Below are 12,188 nucleotides of genomic sequence, written 5' to 3' on the forward strand. Positions count from 1 at the left end.
GATGGATCATTGAGAGCAGCAACCTTTATTTTATTGATAGTGTTGTTTTTAACTACCAACAAATATACAAAATTAAAGATATCTTTATTTTAAAATTCCCTATTTAAGCTGTGCAATGAATAAAACAATCCAATGTGTTTCCAGGAACAGGATCATCAATGAGAATATTATTTAGGCTAACTGTGATTTGTGGTGTGCCGAGTTTAAATAAAATACAAAACACCTGAAATGATGCTGCAATGAGTTTATTTTATATTCTGAGATCCAGTGTCATTTTAAGCTGAAGATGCCAAATTGGTTACAGGGTGTATGTTTAGTCACCCTGGTTTGAGGGTCTGGAGACACTTTTTAAGCCTTGCTGATGAGAAAACCAGTGAAGCTGGTGGTTTTACCAATGCCACTGACCCAACATTCTTTCGGCAGGACCACAGACACCGTGTCTCCTTGCTGAAGTTCCAGACATGCAGTGCTGGAAGCGTTATCAACATGCTGAATCCCTGGCTTGTTACTGTTGAACGCCTTCACGATGGCTTCATCATTCTTCATCAGAGTCAGCCCCGATTGTTCCCTTTTGTCAGCTTGGTAGGAGAAGCTGAAGCAGTAATAGCCTGCGACAGGAGCTTTGAAGAGGCCTGTAAGAAGAGAAACTTTGAGTTTTACTTTTTAGGCTCTCAAACCTGAAGGAAACTGCCTGATGTGTGTCCATCAGCTGAACAGTGTGACTCACCTGTACTGATGTCGTACGCCTCCCCCATGTTGGTGTTTGCCCTGTTGAAAATCAAAGTTGTGTCTCCCTGAAAGGGTCCAACATACCCTCCTGTCTGTAGGACTGCTGTGAAAAGGACACCTGTAGGAAACAAACACCCTCATGCTGTTATTGTTATTACAGTGTTATATAAAGTACCATATAGAAAGAGGAGCTTCTTCACTCACTCATCTTTGTTGATGGATCAGTCACGATAGAGGTCGTCTGCTCTTGGCTCTGTGTCCACAGCTGTTGAGCTCAGGCTGTCTGTGGCTGCTTTTATACCATCAGTGATGCCGACTTAGAGGGCTGATACTTTTCTCTGGAAATCTTTGCAATCTCCTCCACCCTGTTTATCGTAATGACTCAACAAGCTGTTTGGGCCATTTTAGTTGGAAGTTTTGCACCACAGACAGTTGACAGAAACAGGTGGGCACAGTTCTTCAGAGCTTGTGGATGGACCTTGAACAGTTGCCATGTTGAAGTGTGTTGAAATGACCTGCAAACTAACGTGAAATTCTCTGGAAGATCAGGCGCTGCCATAGTAAACTTTAGATGTTTAGCTCCCTCTTAGATATTCTTGTTTAATGATTAATTCAACTCAAGCTTAAGGACCAAGGGTGGAATTTAATGGTTGTTTAACAGAATTGGAGGAGATGTGGCCTCTTTATTTTTTTTAACATGTATATTTTACCTTACTTTACCTAACTTTATAGTTGCATAACTGCACATTTACTGATGTTTGTGAAAAAAAAATAGATCAGATAAGATAAATAAATTTTCTTTGAGTGGAGCAGCAACAGTTGAGGTCAATTCTAATCATTGTCCAGTGCTTTTGAATGCTGAAGCTCCAGCCGGAGCATCTCTGGTAAGCGTGAAGGAGTCCAGGTCATTTCCCAAACCAGCTGGAGCTGTTAGGATGTGGAGGACAGATGTGTTTTTTCTTTGTTCCACTGCTTGTTTTTTTGTGCTCGTTTCCCTCATTTGTCCAGGCCTGGTGCGGTAGGCAGATTTCTCCAACTCCTCCTCATCAGCTCATCAGGAGCAGCAGTATTTATCTCCAGCTCCTCCACTTGTGAGTTGACAGTTTGTCGCTTAAACGCCAAGTGTTAATTGCCTACCCGCTCCTGTGCTCGTTCTCTTTGATTTGTTACTCTGATCACCTTTTGTGCAGCCTCACCTGTCAACACATACGGTGCACTGTGATCATCACCGGTATGGATGTATGAAATAAGCTAAAAATGGGAATAAAACAGGGATAATATCGACATGGGAGTCTTTACTATAGAACAAAACCAAAAGAAAACATGTGACACTGTTGTGGTCCAGGATTCCCAGTTGTGTTTTTCCTGCAGGGGGCGTGGTGGAGCCATGCTCCGGCCACCTGTTGGCGCACCTGCAGGACATCAGCGATCAGCCGCCTATTTAAGGTCTAAGACTCCAGCCTACCAGCGTCGGAGGATTTTTGTGTGACTTGGTATTTCTGGTGTCTCTGTTGGTTTTGAAAATTCTTGTGATTTTTATGGCTCCACGCTGGAGCTCTTTGGCTGCACCCAGAGGAAGAACTGTTGCTTCCCAGCAGTCCAGGAGGACTGTCCTTTTGTGTTTGTTTAATAAAACCAATTTTTGGACCTTTGATCACTGCGTCTTGTCTGCGTTCGGGTCCTGGACAACCACGCATCGTAAAAAACACATTCACAAAAATCAGAAACTGTGTCTCAGGAGAGAGTTTTTTTATTTTACCGAGACAGCTGATGGAAAGAACGGTGGCAACACTCGTGGTTTCACCTGCTGCTTCATGCAGGAGCACTGTTTGTGACATCTCTGCTGAGGACTGTGTGATACATTGATCGTGACTCTGGATGCCCCATCAGTTGAGCACATCTGTCGAACTCCCTCAAGCAAAGATTGGGGCACCAAGAATTTACTGTGACGATGGAAAGCAACTTCTTGGGCTTCAGCTAACACCTGAGAAATGTTTTTATGGTGGTTGAAAAGAGGCTTCCTCTGGATGGGGCAGACGTTTTGAAGTGGCTGTTGAAGCTGCTCCTAATCATGAAGATAGCAGCTTGGCTAAGTATTGCCCACATGACTGGGTGGTGCTGCTGTTACTTACCACATCAATTTTAATCTGGCTTTTGCCAGCCTGCTTATCTTGTCACTCCATGTTTAGGAATCATGCCGATACTTGTACTCACGTGTCTAGTGAGGATCGTCCAATTTTTGATGCTGAAATCAGCCAACTAGCAGAGGAAGCTTTTCCCAATTATGGGCAAAATGCCCCCAAAAGTCAGGTGCTTCTGTGGAACTATTTGAAATGTATGTGATTATCAGAATGAGAACCAAATGATTGATATCATAAGTAGCTTAGCATATGCTAAATGACAAGATGTCCACACTCTGTGTGTGCCAAGCTCATGTTAGTGTCAGCAAGTTCAACAAAAGGCCAAGGTGACAAACTGTTTTTCTAGATAAAATCCATACGACTGTTTAATTGTGTGGAGTCAAAACAGGAACAGTATCAAGTGTGCATTGAGGAAGTCTGGTAAAACATGGTGGGTCAAGGAAAGGTCAGGTCATGTTCTGCTGAGACAAGGGAAATCACCTGATTTCATGCACCTCACTTTTTCACCACACCAGCTGCTGTTTGTTTGCTTACGGGTCCTGTCTGAACCACGTACTTAACATTACAATCGGACCAATATTGACCCGGTGGACAATGACGCTGTTCAGCAAGCTTTGGTGGCACGTCTGCGCTGATCGGGGACCACGACAAGCTTTTGTCGGATATGTGGAGTTCCCTCCAGAGTCTTTCAGCTAGTATTGGACTCTCTTTGGGCAGGAGAGGCCAGCTCCCCCCTCGCAGTCCCCCACGGATTCAGCGTCGTCCGGAGCCTCCGCTTCGTTGCACCTCCTTTTTCCGCTGTACCACGTGAGCCTTCCATTCCCGAGCGGCGCTCAGGTGAAGCGGGCAGGTGCGGTAGTTTTTTGCTACAATGCTCTTTGGTTTCTGATCTTCAGCCGTTGGGCTAAGATTGCCTTTACTGTTCATTTATTATCAGGGAGAGCTGCGCAGTGGGCCACTGCTGTAATTGAGAACCAGACACACGGTCCCGCGCATTTTCGTTCGTTTAAGGATGAGCTCAGGCATGTGTTGGATCATCCGGTTCAGGGTGGAGAGGCGGCGGCTAAACTTCTCTCCTTACATCAAGGGTCTACATCATTTGCGGATTTTTCCATCCCGTTTCGCGTTCTGGCCGCATACAGTGGATGGAAAATGACGTCCTTCGTGACATGTTAAATCAGTTCGTCTTCGTTCACATCAACGACATCCTCATCTTCTCGGAGACGAGGAAGGAGCACGTTCAGCATGTCCGCCTGGTTCTCCAGCGCCTTCTTGAGGACCCAGTTTACCTCCGCTCCCATTCTGTCACCCGGATCCCAGCCCTCTTCAAAAAGCCGCTGCCTTCTGATCACCAGCGTTTGCTCGTTTCGTCTGTTTTGTGGTAAACATGGATAAATGGCATCTTCTCGTCATTCCTAGCTTTCGGATAACTTTCTCCATTTTTTTCACATCTCGTCCTAAGTCCCCACGTGCCCCTCACTCAGAGAAACGATCTGCACTTCATGCACCTCACTTTTTCACCACGCTGTGCACAGTCATGAAGGTCAATTAAAATTTTTGTTTATACACCTTCAAGATGTTAGTCTGCTTACAGGTCCTGCCTGAACGGCACACCTAACACGGACTTTAGGTCCACAAAGCAGTTTCAGTAGTTGGATCAAGGGGGTAGTTGAGCTTCTCAAGGCAGACTACCTTGGGGTGTTAGTCCGGCAACATCGCCAATACTCTGGGATTATTCAAGTGGAGCGACGTTGCCTCTAGTGACCACTTGCTGAAAAGCATCGACTCCTATTTATCAGCTGTTTTGATTTGCAAACTGCTTTTAAACACAAACATCATAAATAACGAAAATGAAAGCCAGCTTTTTAAGATTATTTAAACTTCAATGTTACTCTATGTAAAGATGACCCTGTTGTGGTTCGGTTAGTGGTGGGCAAGTGAAGCTTCATCAAGCATTGAGGCTTTGCTCACAATTGTGCCTAACAAGATTCAAAGCCTCGAGACTTCAGTGATGGTGACATCTGGTGGACAACTGAAGCCATAGCAACCTCTAAAGAGCACGACTGAATCACTGGCACTGTTTCAATCCCATGACACCAATAAAAGTTCATTGTGTGCTCATCCAGGCCTTTTGTTCATTCATACCAAATAATGATTATATCGTCTTTACAAAAATAAAATATGCAGGTGCTCTCCCCCTTACCCTAAAACACATTCAAGATTAACCTAAAGAATAAATGCAAATTATATTAAGGGTTCAGTGTTGGTTAAGGGTTTGAGATTTATTTAAAAACTGTACTAAAAGTCCCTGACAGGATGAGAGATCCTTCCTACTTTGCAAATGATCATGGTGTTTGAATTCAGAAACATTGTTTGTGTGTGTGTGAAGTGTTTTTAAGGAAAACCTTTAAAGGTAATGGTTTGTCATTTGGGGACTTGTATGTTTGATTTGGAATGATTATTCATTGAAGCAGACAAGTTATTTCCTCTTCACAGGTTTTTATGGAGAAACATCATTTTTTCTGCTGTTGCAGGCTTCGGTCTGCTCCTCTTCTGGCTGACCAGCTCCCCAGCTTTGGATAATATCCTTTCACAGGGAACAGATGATGCTGAGATGCACAGATACTTGCATGCAAGTTTCTGCAGCGTAGGATATAAAGTCTTCCGTGCCACCCAGTACTTCAAGGGATCCTCAGCTCTTGTCAGAATTTGTTCTTTCAAATATCTATGACACAGACAGTAAGACAATGAATGAGTGAGTAAAAAAACAGATGTTTCAACACAACATCTACAATAATTAGACACACACATACATATATACAGTATATTATATCGTATATATTTAGCTTACTGTTAGGATCTCCAGTGTTGACAGGGTCATGATTGTCATCATGCCAAGCACGCAAGTGTCTCAGCATAGATGATGTGTTGTTGCTGTAAGACAACTCTTGTGTGCATTGCAAACACCGCACCTACAAGCAATTGTAATTTTGAGACCTGTTTAAAAATTAAAAATACAATTCAATTATGGAAACATAAAATGTATGCTATGAACTGCATTATACCTTATTTGGTGCCCTGAGATCAAAATGATCCCAAACTTTAGAACGTCATTTATTGGTGGTACTCGCCATGAAACTTGCCAAAATACTATGACTCACTCTCCAAATCTCTATCTCCTCACAACACAACAATTTTGAAGCATAAGAATGCATCTTATATAGCTGGTAGCCATCAAACCACTCAAATCTGTCAAACCTGTCAAGCTGTCATTGGCTCAGAATGCATTGAAACGCCATGAGCCAATGACACACACTGAAAGACTGAGCCAATGAAAGGCTTCGAAACATTTTGAAGCAATGAAGCGCGAAGCTTCAAACGTCATCGGTCACGTGACACTAGTGTTTCGATACAAGCTCCGACACAGCGTTTCGAATCACTCCGCTTCAGGAAGAGTGACACAAGTTCCAAAGCCTCGGTATCATTTGCCCATCACTAGGTTCGGTTTCTGGACGGCATCCGGGGGCAGGCCGATCTCTGAAGAGCGCCGAGCCTCCAGCGCACCTGCGGCTCGTTACGCATAAACGAGCACCTGCTTAAGCCCGCCCCTCCTAGCAGCCGGTGCCGGATTGTTGTTCGTGTTTCTGAACCCAGCTCCAGCTCCCTGTGATTACTAGCCCTTCGCCTCGTTTATTCCTTCGTTAGCAAGTTTTTTTCAGTGCTTAGTCACTTCTTTCAGTTGTTTATTTTCCCGTCGGTTTTTCCCATTTTGATGGTGATTTTTCGTTCTCCCTTTCAGTTGTTACTTTGTTCGATCGCCTTGGATACTTTGTGAATAAAGAACCTTTGGTTTGCACTCTGCGTCTGGGTCCTGGTCTGCTTAACCTTTCCGTAACAGAACAATCCGGCCATTAGACATTTCTTTGCTGTATATTATGATTAGCTCCTGGGAGGGATCATTGAGGGCAGCAACCTTTATTTTATTGATATTGATGTTTTTAACTACCAACAAATATACAAAATTAAAGATAGCTTTATTTTAAAATCCTCTATTTAAGCTGTGCAATCAATGAAACAATCCAATGTGTTTCCAGGAACAGGATCATCAATGAGAATATTTATTAAGCTAACTGTTATTTGTGGTGTGCCGAGTTTAAATAAAATACAAAACACCTGAAATGATGCTGCAATGAGTTTATTTTAGATTCTGTGATCCAGTGTCATTTTAAGATGAAGATGCCACATTGGTCTCGGTGTATGTTTAGTCACCCTGGTTTGAGGGTCTGGAGACACTTTTTAAGCCTTGCTGATGAGAAAACCAGTGAAGCTGGTGGTTCCACCAATGCCACAGACATGACAACCATTAGGCAGGACCACAGACACCTTGTCTCCTCTCTGAAGTTCCAGACATGCAGTGCTGGAAGCGTTATCAACATGCAGGCACCCTGGCTTGTTACTGTTGAACGCCACGATGGCTTCATCGTTCTTCATCAGAGTCAGCCCCGATTGTTCCCTTTTGTCAGCTCGGTAGGAGAAGCTGAAGCAGTAATAGCCTGTGACAGGAGCTTTGAAGAGGCCTGTAAGAAGAGAAACTTTGGGTTTTACTTGTTAAGCTCTCAAACCTGAGTGGAACTGAGCTGCTCTGCCCCTGAAGGAAACTGCCTGACGTGTGTCCATCAGCTGGGGAGTGTGACTCACCTGTACTGGTGTCGTACGCCTCCCCCACGTTGGTGATTGCCCTGTTGAAAATCAAAGTTGTGTCTCCCTGAAAGGGTCCAACATTCCCTCCTGTCTGTAGGACTGCTGTGAAAAGGACACCTGTAGGAAACAAACACCCTCATGCTGTTATTGTTATTACAGTGTTATATAAAGTACCATATAGAAAGAGGAGCTTCTTCACTCACTCATCTTTGTTGATGGATCAGTCACGATAGAGGTCGTCTGCTCTTGGCTCTGTGTCCACAGCTGTTGAGCTCAGGCTGTCTGTGGCTGCTTTTATACCATCAGTGATGTTTGGGTCAACAGGTCTGAACAAAACATGCGTTTCTCTGGGAATCTTTGCAATCTCCTCCACCCTGTTAATTGTATTTACTCAAGTTGAGTAAATATTTATATATGGAAGTAAATATTTATATATGGAATATTTATATATTTGGAAGTTTTGCACAACAGACAGTTGACAGAAACAGGTGGGCACAGTTCTTCAGAGCTTGTGGATGGACCTTGAACAGTTGCCATGTTGAAGCGTGTTGAAATGACCTGCAAACTAACATGAAATTCTCTGGAAGATCAGGCGCTGCCATAGTAAACTTTAGACGTTTAGCTCCCTCTTAGATATTATCTTCTTGTTAAATGATTAATTCAACTCAAGCTTAAGGACCAAGGGTGGAATTTAATGGTTGTTTAACAGAATTGGAGGAGATGTGGCTTTTTAAATTTTTTTTAATATATGTTTTTAATCGCTGTCCAGTGAATGAAACTGTAAACCTGTTAAATGCATGACATCAAAATAACTTTGTTGTTGCATAACTGCACATTTACTGATGTTTGTAAAAATGATGAATTCATAAATAACAAAGATGTAAAAGGAAAAGAAGTGATGAGACAGTTCAGGCCTTCAGAAATGACCTATAAGATATTAACTGATAGACCTAAACAACCAAATGTGATGATTTTGTTCTTGTGTTCTGGGTTGTTTTCTTTGAGTGGAGCAGCAACAGTTGAAGTCAATTCTAATCATTGTTCCCTGTCATGATCCCGTGTTTTCGCGTGTTTTGTTGTTTCTTCCGTGCCACCCAGTACTTCAAGGGATCCTCAGCTCTTGTCAGAATTTGTTCTTTCAAATATCTATGACAGACAGTAAGACAATGAATGTCTGAGTAAAAAAAACAGATGTTTCAACACAACATCTACAATAGACACACACATACTGTTGAGGTGTCTCCCCTTCACCCAGAAACTAGGTGAACGACCCGACCAACGACCCTGCTAACGACTCTCAGGTGACCACCCAGATCATTAGCATGCAAATGGTCCACAGGGGCTATATATTTTCAAGCTCTCTCCCCAGCGATTTCAGAACTGAAGAAGCCTTCTGGATAGAAGGCGAAACGTCTTCAAGAGAAGAAACCCAGTCCAGTTGACAGAGAAAACTACCTTGGATACAATGACCTGGATGACTGAGAATTTACACAGATATATTCTCGTCATTCCTACCTCTCGGAAAACTTTCTCCGTTGTCTCAGGTCTCATCCTAGGCCCCCATGTGCCCCTCACTCGGAGGAACAATCTGCACTTCATGCACTCCACTTTTTCACTACGCTTTGCACATTCAAAAAATCTTATTGGAACGCCTTCAGCTGCTGTTTTTTGCTAACGGGTCCTGCCTGAACCACATACTTAACAATGCGATCAGACCAATATGGACCCAGTGGACAATGACGCTGTTTGGCAAGCTTTGGTGGCACAGGGTGCGATGATTGGGGACCAGGGCAAGCTTTTGTTTGATATATGGAGCTCCCTCCAGAGTCTTTAGGCTCTGTCCTGGAGGCCCAACACCTGCTCACCTGCCATCCTGGGCTTACTAGGACCCTACACTTCCTTCAGGAACGCTTTGGTGGCCCTCCATAATCTGAAATACCAGGGCTTTTCATCTTGGCGGTGTCCATGTGGAAGTCCTGCCATCAACCTTCAGCTCTCAATCCTACAGTGGTTCTTGGGTTTTGCTAATTTCTATCGCCGATTTATTCAGACTATAGTGAGGTGGTAGCTCCCATTACTAGCCTAATCTCCATTTTAATGGTTTCCAGTGGTGCAGTGAGGTTGAAGGAGCATTCTGCTGGCAGAAGTGCCTGTTTGTGGTTAAGGTGGATGGCTCAGACTTAGGAGTTGGGGCATTTCTCTCCCAGCATGATCCAGCTGACCAGAAGCTCCATCCCTGCAACTTGTTCAGTTGGTGGCTGTCCCCAGCGGTGGTAAACTATGATGTCAGAAATAAGAAGTTGCTTGCAGCTGTTGTGGTGCTGCATAAACGGAGACACTGTCGCAAGAATGGTCGGCGGTGGAGGAGACAGAGGGAGATGGAAGCTTCTTTTCCCAAAAAAATATTTTTATTTTTCTATGTTCTGCTCTCTGGGTAGCAGCTTCCGGCTAATGTAAGCCACTGGCTGCAACTGTCCTTCATCCCCCTGCAAGAGGACCGCACCCAGGTCTCTCTCAGAAGCATCGATCTGCACAGTAAATGTTCTTTCGAAGTCTGGACTGAGGAGCACCGGCTCTTGACACAAAGAGTCCTTTAAGTCCCGGAACGCGCTCTCGCACTCCTCTGTCCACTCCACCTTGTTGGGTTGGCTCTTGCTGGTCAGCTCTGTCAGTACAGACGCCTTCGCTGAAAAGTTTGGTATAAAGCGCCTGTACCAACCTACAAGACCCAGGAACGACCGCACCTGCTTCTTGGTGGTTGGCCGCTTTGCAGCCAGGATGGCTTCCACCTTCCCCACCTGAGGGCGGATCACACCCCGTCCCAGAACATAGCCCAGGTAGGACGTCTCCTTCCTGGCCAAGGCACACTTGTTTGAGTGGATGGAAGACCTTAACCAAGGGGAGGACCTGCTGTAGATGACTGAGATGCTCCTCCCAGGTGGCACAGTAGATGATGATGTCATCAAGGTAGGCAGTGGCAAAGCTCTCCGTCCCCCTGAGAATTCTGTCCATACTCCAGCGTAGCGGTACCTCTTGGAGCCTTTGTGTGCGGTGACGAAGTTCTCCACCATGGTGGCGGCCTCTGCTGCTGTTGCTGGGTTCCGTTCTTTGACCCAGGTCCTCACCTCCGGATAGAGCATGCGCAGGTATGGCTCCAGCACCATGGTCTCCATGAGGGCCTCTTTGCTGCAGCTGTCGTACTTCACCCATTTACAAAACAGGTCTTCCAGGCATATGTACAGTTCTTGGTGTTTAGGTTCGTGGTGTTTCGTCTTGGCTGGTATCTAGAGGTCTGAATTGTGAGCGGTACGTTTCTGCATTAATGTCATATTTCTTTAGTATGACTTCTTTCAGTTTGTCAAAGTCCGTGTTATTTTCAGGGTCCATTGCAATGAAAGCACTCCTGGCTTTGCCTGTTAAGAGTGGTATAAGGTGGATTGCCCAGTCTGCCTTTGGCCACTCACAGGCTGCTGCCAGCTTCTCAAAGGTCGTCAGATAATGGTCTATGTTGTCTGCATCTTCCAGCTTTGCCATCTTCAGCTTGTATGGCGTCTCCCCCCCGGTGGTGGCTGCAGGCAGTTCTGTTGTAGCCCCATGAGAGGGAACTGGAGTGGTCCCCCTCTCTCGCACTGTCTCCACATCCAGCTGTAGCTGGGTCACCTGATGGGCAAGGTCTGCATACTGCTGGGCTTGCTGGGCTGACTCTCTCTCCAGCTTGTCATCTCTGGCTCGCTGCACCATCATAAAGGACTCGAGCATTCTTGCCAGCCGGTCCAGGGATGACTCTTTTGGGTTGGCTGCTGTCGCTGCTGCAACGTCCCCAACTGCTGCTGCTGCTGCCTCCTCACAGGCCTTCTTCCTCGTCGTCATCTTTGTAATCTTCTTCTGTCTCACTCCAAATCTCACTTCTGACACCACATGTCGCAAGAATGGTTGGCGGTGGAGGAGACAGAGGGAGATGGAAGCTTCTTTTCCCAAAAATATATTTTTATTTTTCTATGTTCAAAAGCATGCAAAAATTTTCAGTGCTCAAAATATAACCAAAATACAAATAAAAACAAAGCAAAACATTAACTCGAAAATACCAAAAATAAAGTGGCTTCAAAGTTGCCAGGCTAAATCAATACAATAGCACAAAGACCCTGCACACTTCTTTTCTATACAAACTTTCTTTATTGATGTTTTTCACAGATAGGGAATCAAAAACATTGGTATAGCAATATAACAAATTTCCAATAGTAAAAAAAAAAAAAAAAAATATATATATATATATATGTATACACAGACACACATATACATACCCATATATAGAAAAATAAATAACAAAATGATAAAGGTGAAAATGAAGGAAAACCACATACGAGACTGTTCAAAAATAAATAGTTGAATAAATTAAATAAAATTAATGGGAAGGGGGAGGGGGTGGGGGGAGGGGGGGGTTGGGGCTCAGTCAGGTTCTGCTACAATGGTCAGAGAGTCGATGTGCGTGATGAAGGGCTGCCATATCTTATAAAAACTGCTCAGGGACCCTTTGAGGGAGAACCTCATTTTCTCCAGTGTAAGACACTGCAGCACATCCTGAATCCATTTATTATGGGTTGGGGGGGGAACGTGGGA

General features: G+C 44.4%; 2 protein-coding genes and 1 long non-coding RNA gene across 3 annotated transcripts; 1 reads left to right on the forward strand and 2 right to left on the reverse strand.

Moving 5' to 3' along the window:
• Window positions 1-229: 229 nt before the first annotated feature.
• On the reverse strand, window positions 230-1,264 carry LOC130521002 (complement C1q tumor necrosis factor-related protein 3-like). Its single transcript, XM_057024670.1, has 3 exons — window positions 934-1,264; window positions 728-847; window positions 230-632 (listed from the first exon to the last, which is right to left on the reverse strand). Exons 1-3 carry the CDS (start codon window positions 935-937, stop codon window positions 349-351), a joined length of 408 nt encoding a protein of 135 aa, XP_056880650.1. The 5' UTR covers window positions 938-1,264; the 3' UTR covers window positions 230-348.
• Window positions 1,265-3,365: 2,101 nt separating this feature from the next.
• On the forward strand, window positions 3,366-5,663 carry LOC130521004 (uncharacterized). The gene is made up of 3 exons (XR_008949149.1): window positions 3,366-4,251; window positions 4,465-4,982; window positions 5,474-5,663. It is a non-coding gene; the product is annotated as an uncharacterized LOC130521004 (long non-coding RNA).
• Window positions 5,664-7,049: 1,386 nt separating this feature from the next.
• Window positions 7,050-7,822, reverse strand: LOC130521003 (cerebellin-3-like). The gene is made up of 3 exons (XM_057024672.1): window positions 7,775-7,822; window positions 7,569-7,688; window positions 7,050-7,447 (listed from the first exon to the last, which is right to left on the reverse strand). Exons 1-3 carry the CDS (start codon window positions 7,776-7,778, stop codon window positions 7,167-7,169), a joined length of 405 nt encoding a protein of 134 aa, XP_056880652.1. The 5' UTR covers window positions 7,779-7,822; the 3' UTR covers window positions 7,050-7,166.
• Between the last annotated feature and the right edge of the window lie 4,366 nt (window positions 7,823-12,188).

This window comes from Takifugu flavidus, unplaced genomic scaffold (genome assembly GCF_003711565.1).
Source record: "Takifugu flavidus isolate HTHZ2018 unplaced genomic scaffold, ASM371156v2 ctg636, whole genome shotgun sequence".
Classification (NCBI taxonomy): Eukaryota; Metazoa; Chordata; class Actinopteri; order Tetraodontiformes; family Tetraodontidae; genus Takifugu; species Takifugu flavidus.

Excerpts from the sequence above, each read along its gene's own strand:
- LOC130521003 (XM_057024672.1), bottom strand. Across the intron at positions 7,448-7,568 it reads GGCGTACGACACCAGTACAG|GCCTCTTCAAAGCTCCTGTC; the intron begins GTGAGTCACACT and ends CTCTTCTTACAG.
- LOC130521002 (XM_057024670.1), bottom strand. Across the intron at positions 633-727 it reads GGCGTACGACATCAGTACAG|GCCTCTTCAAAGCTCCTGTC; the intron begins GTGAGTCACACT and ends CTCTTCTTACAG.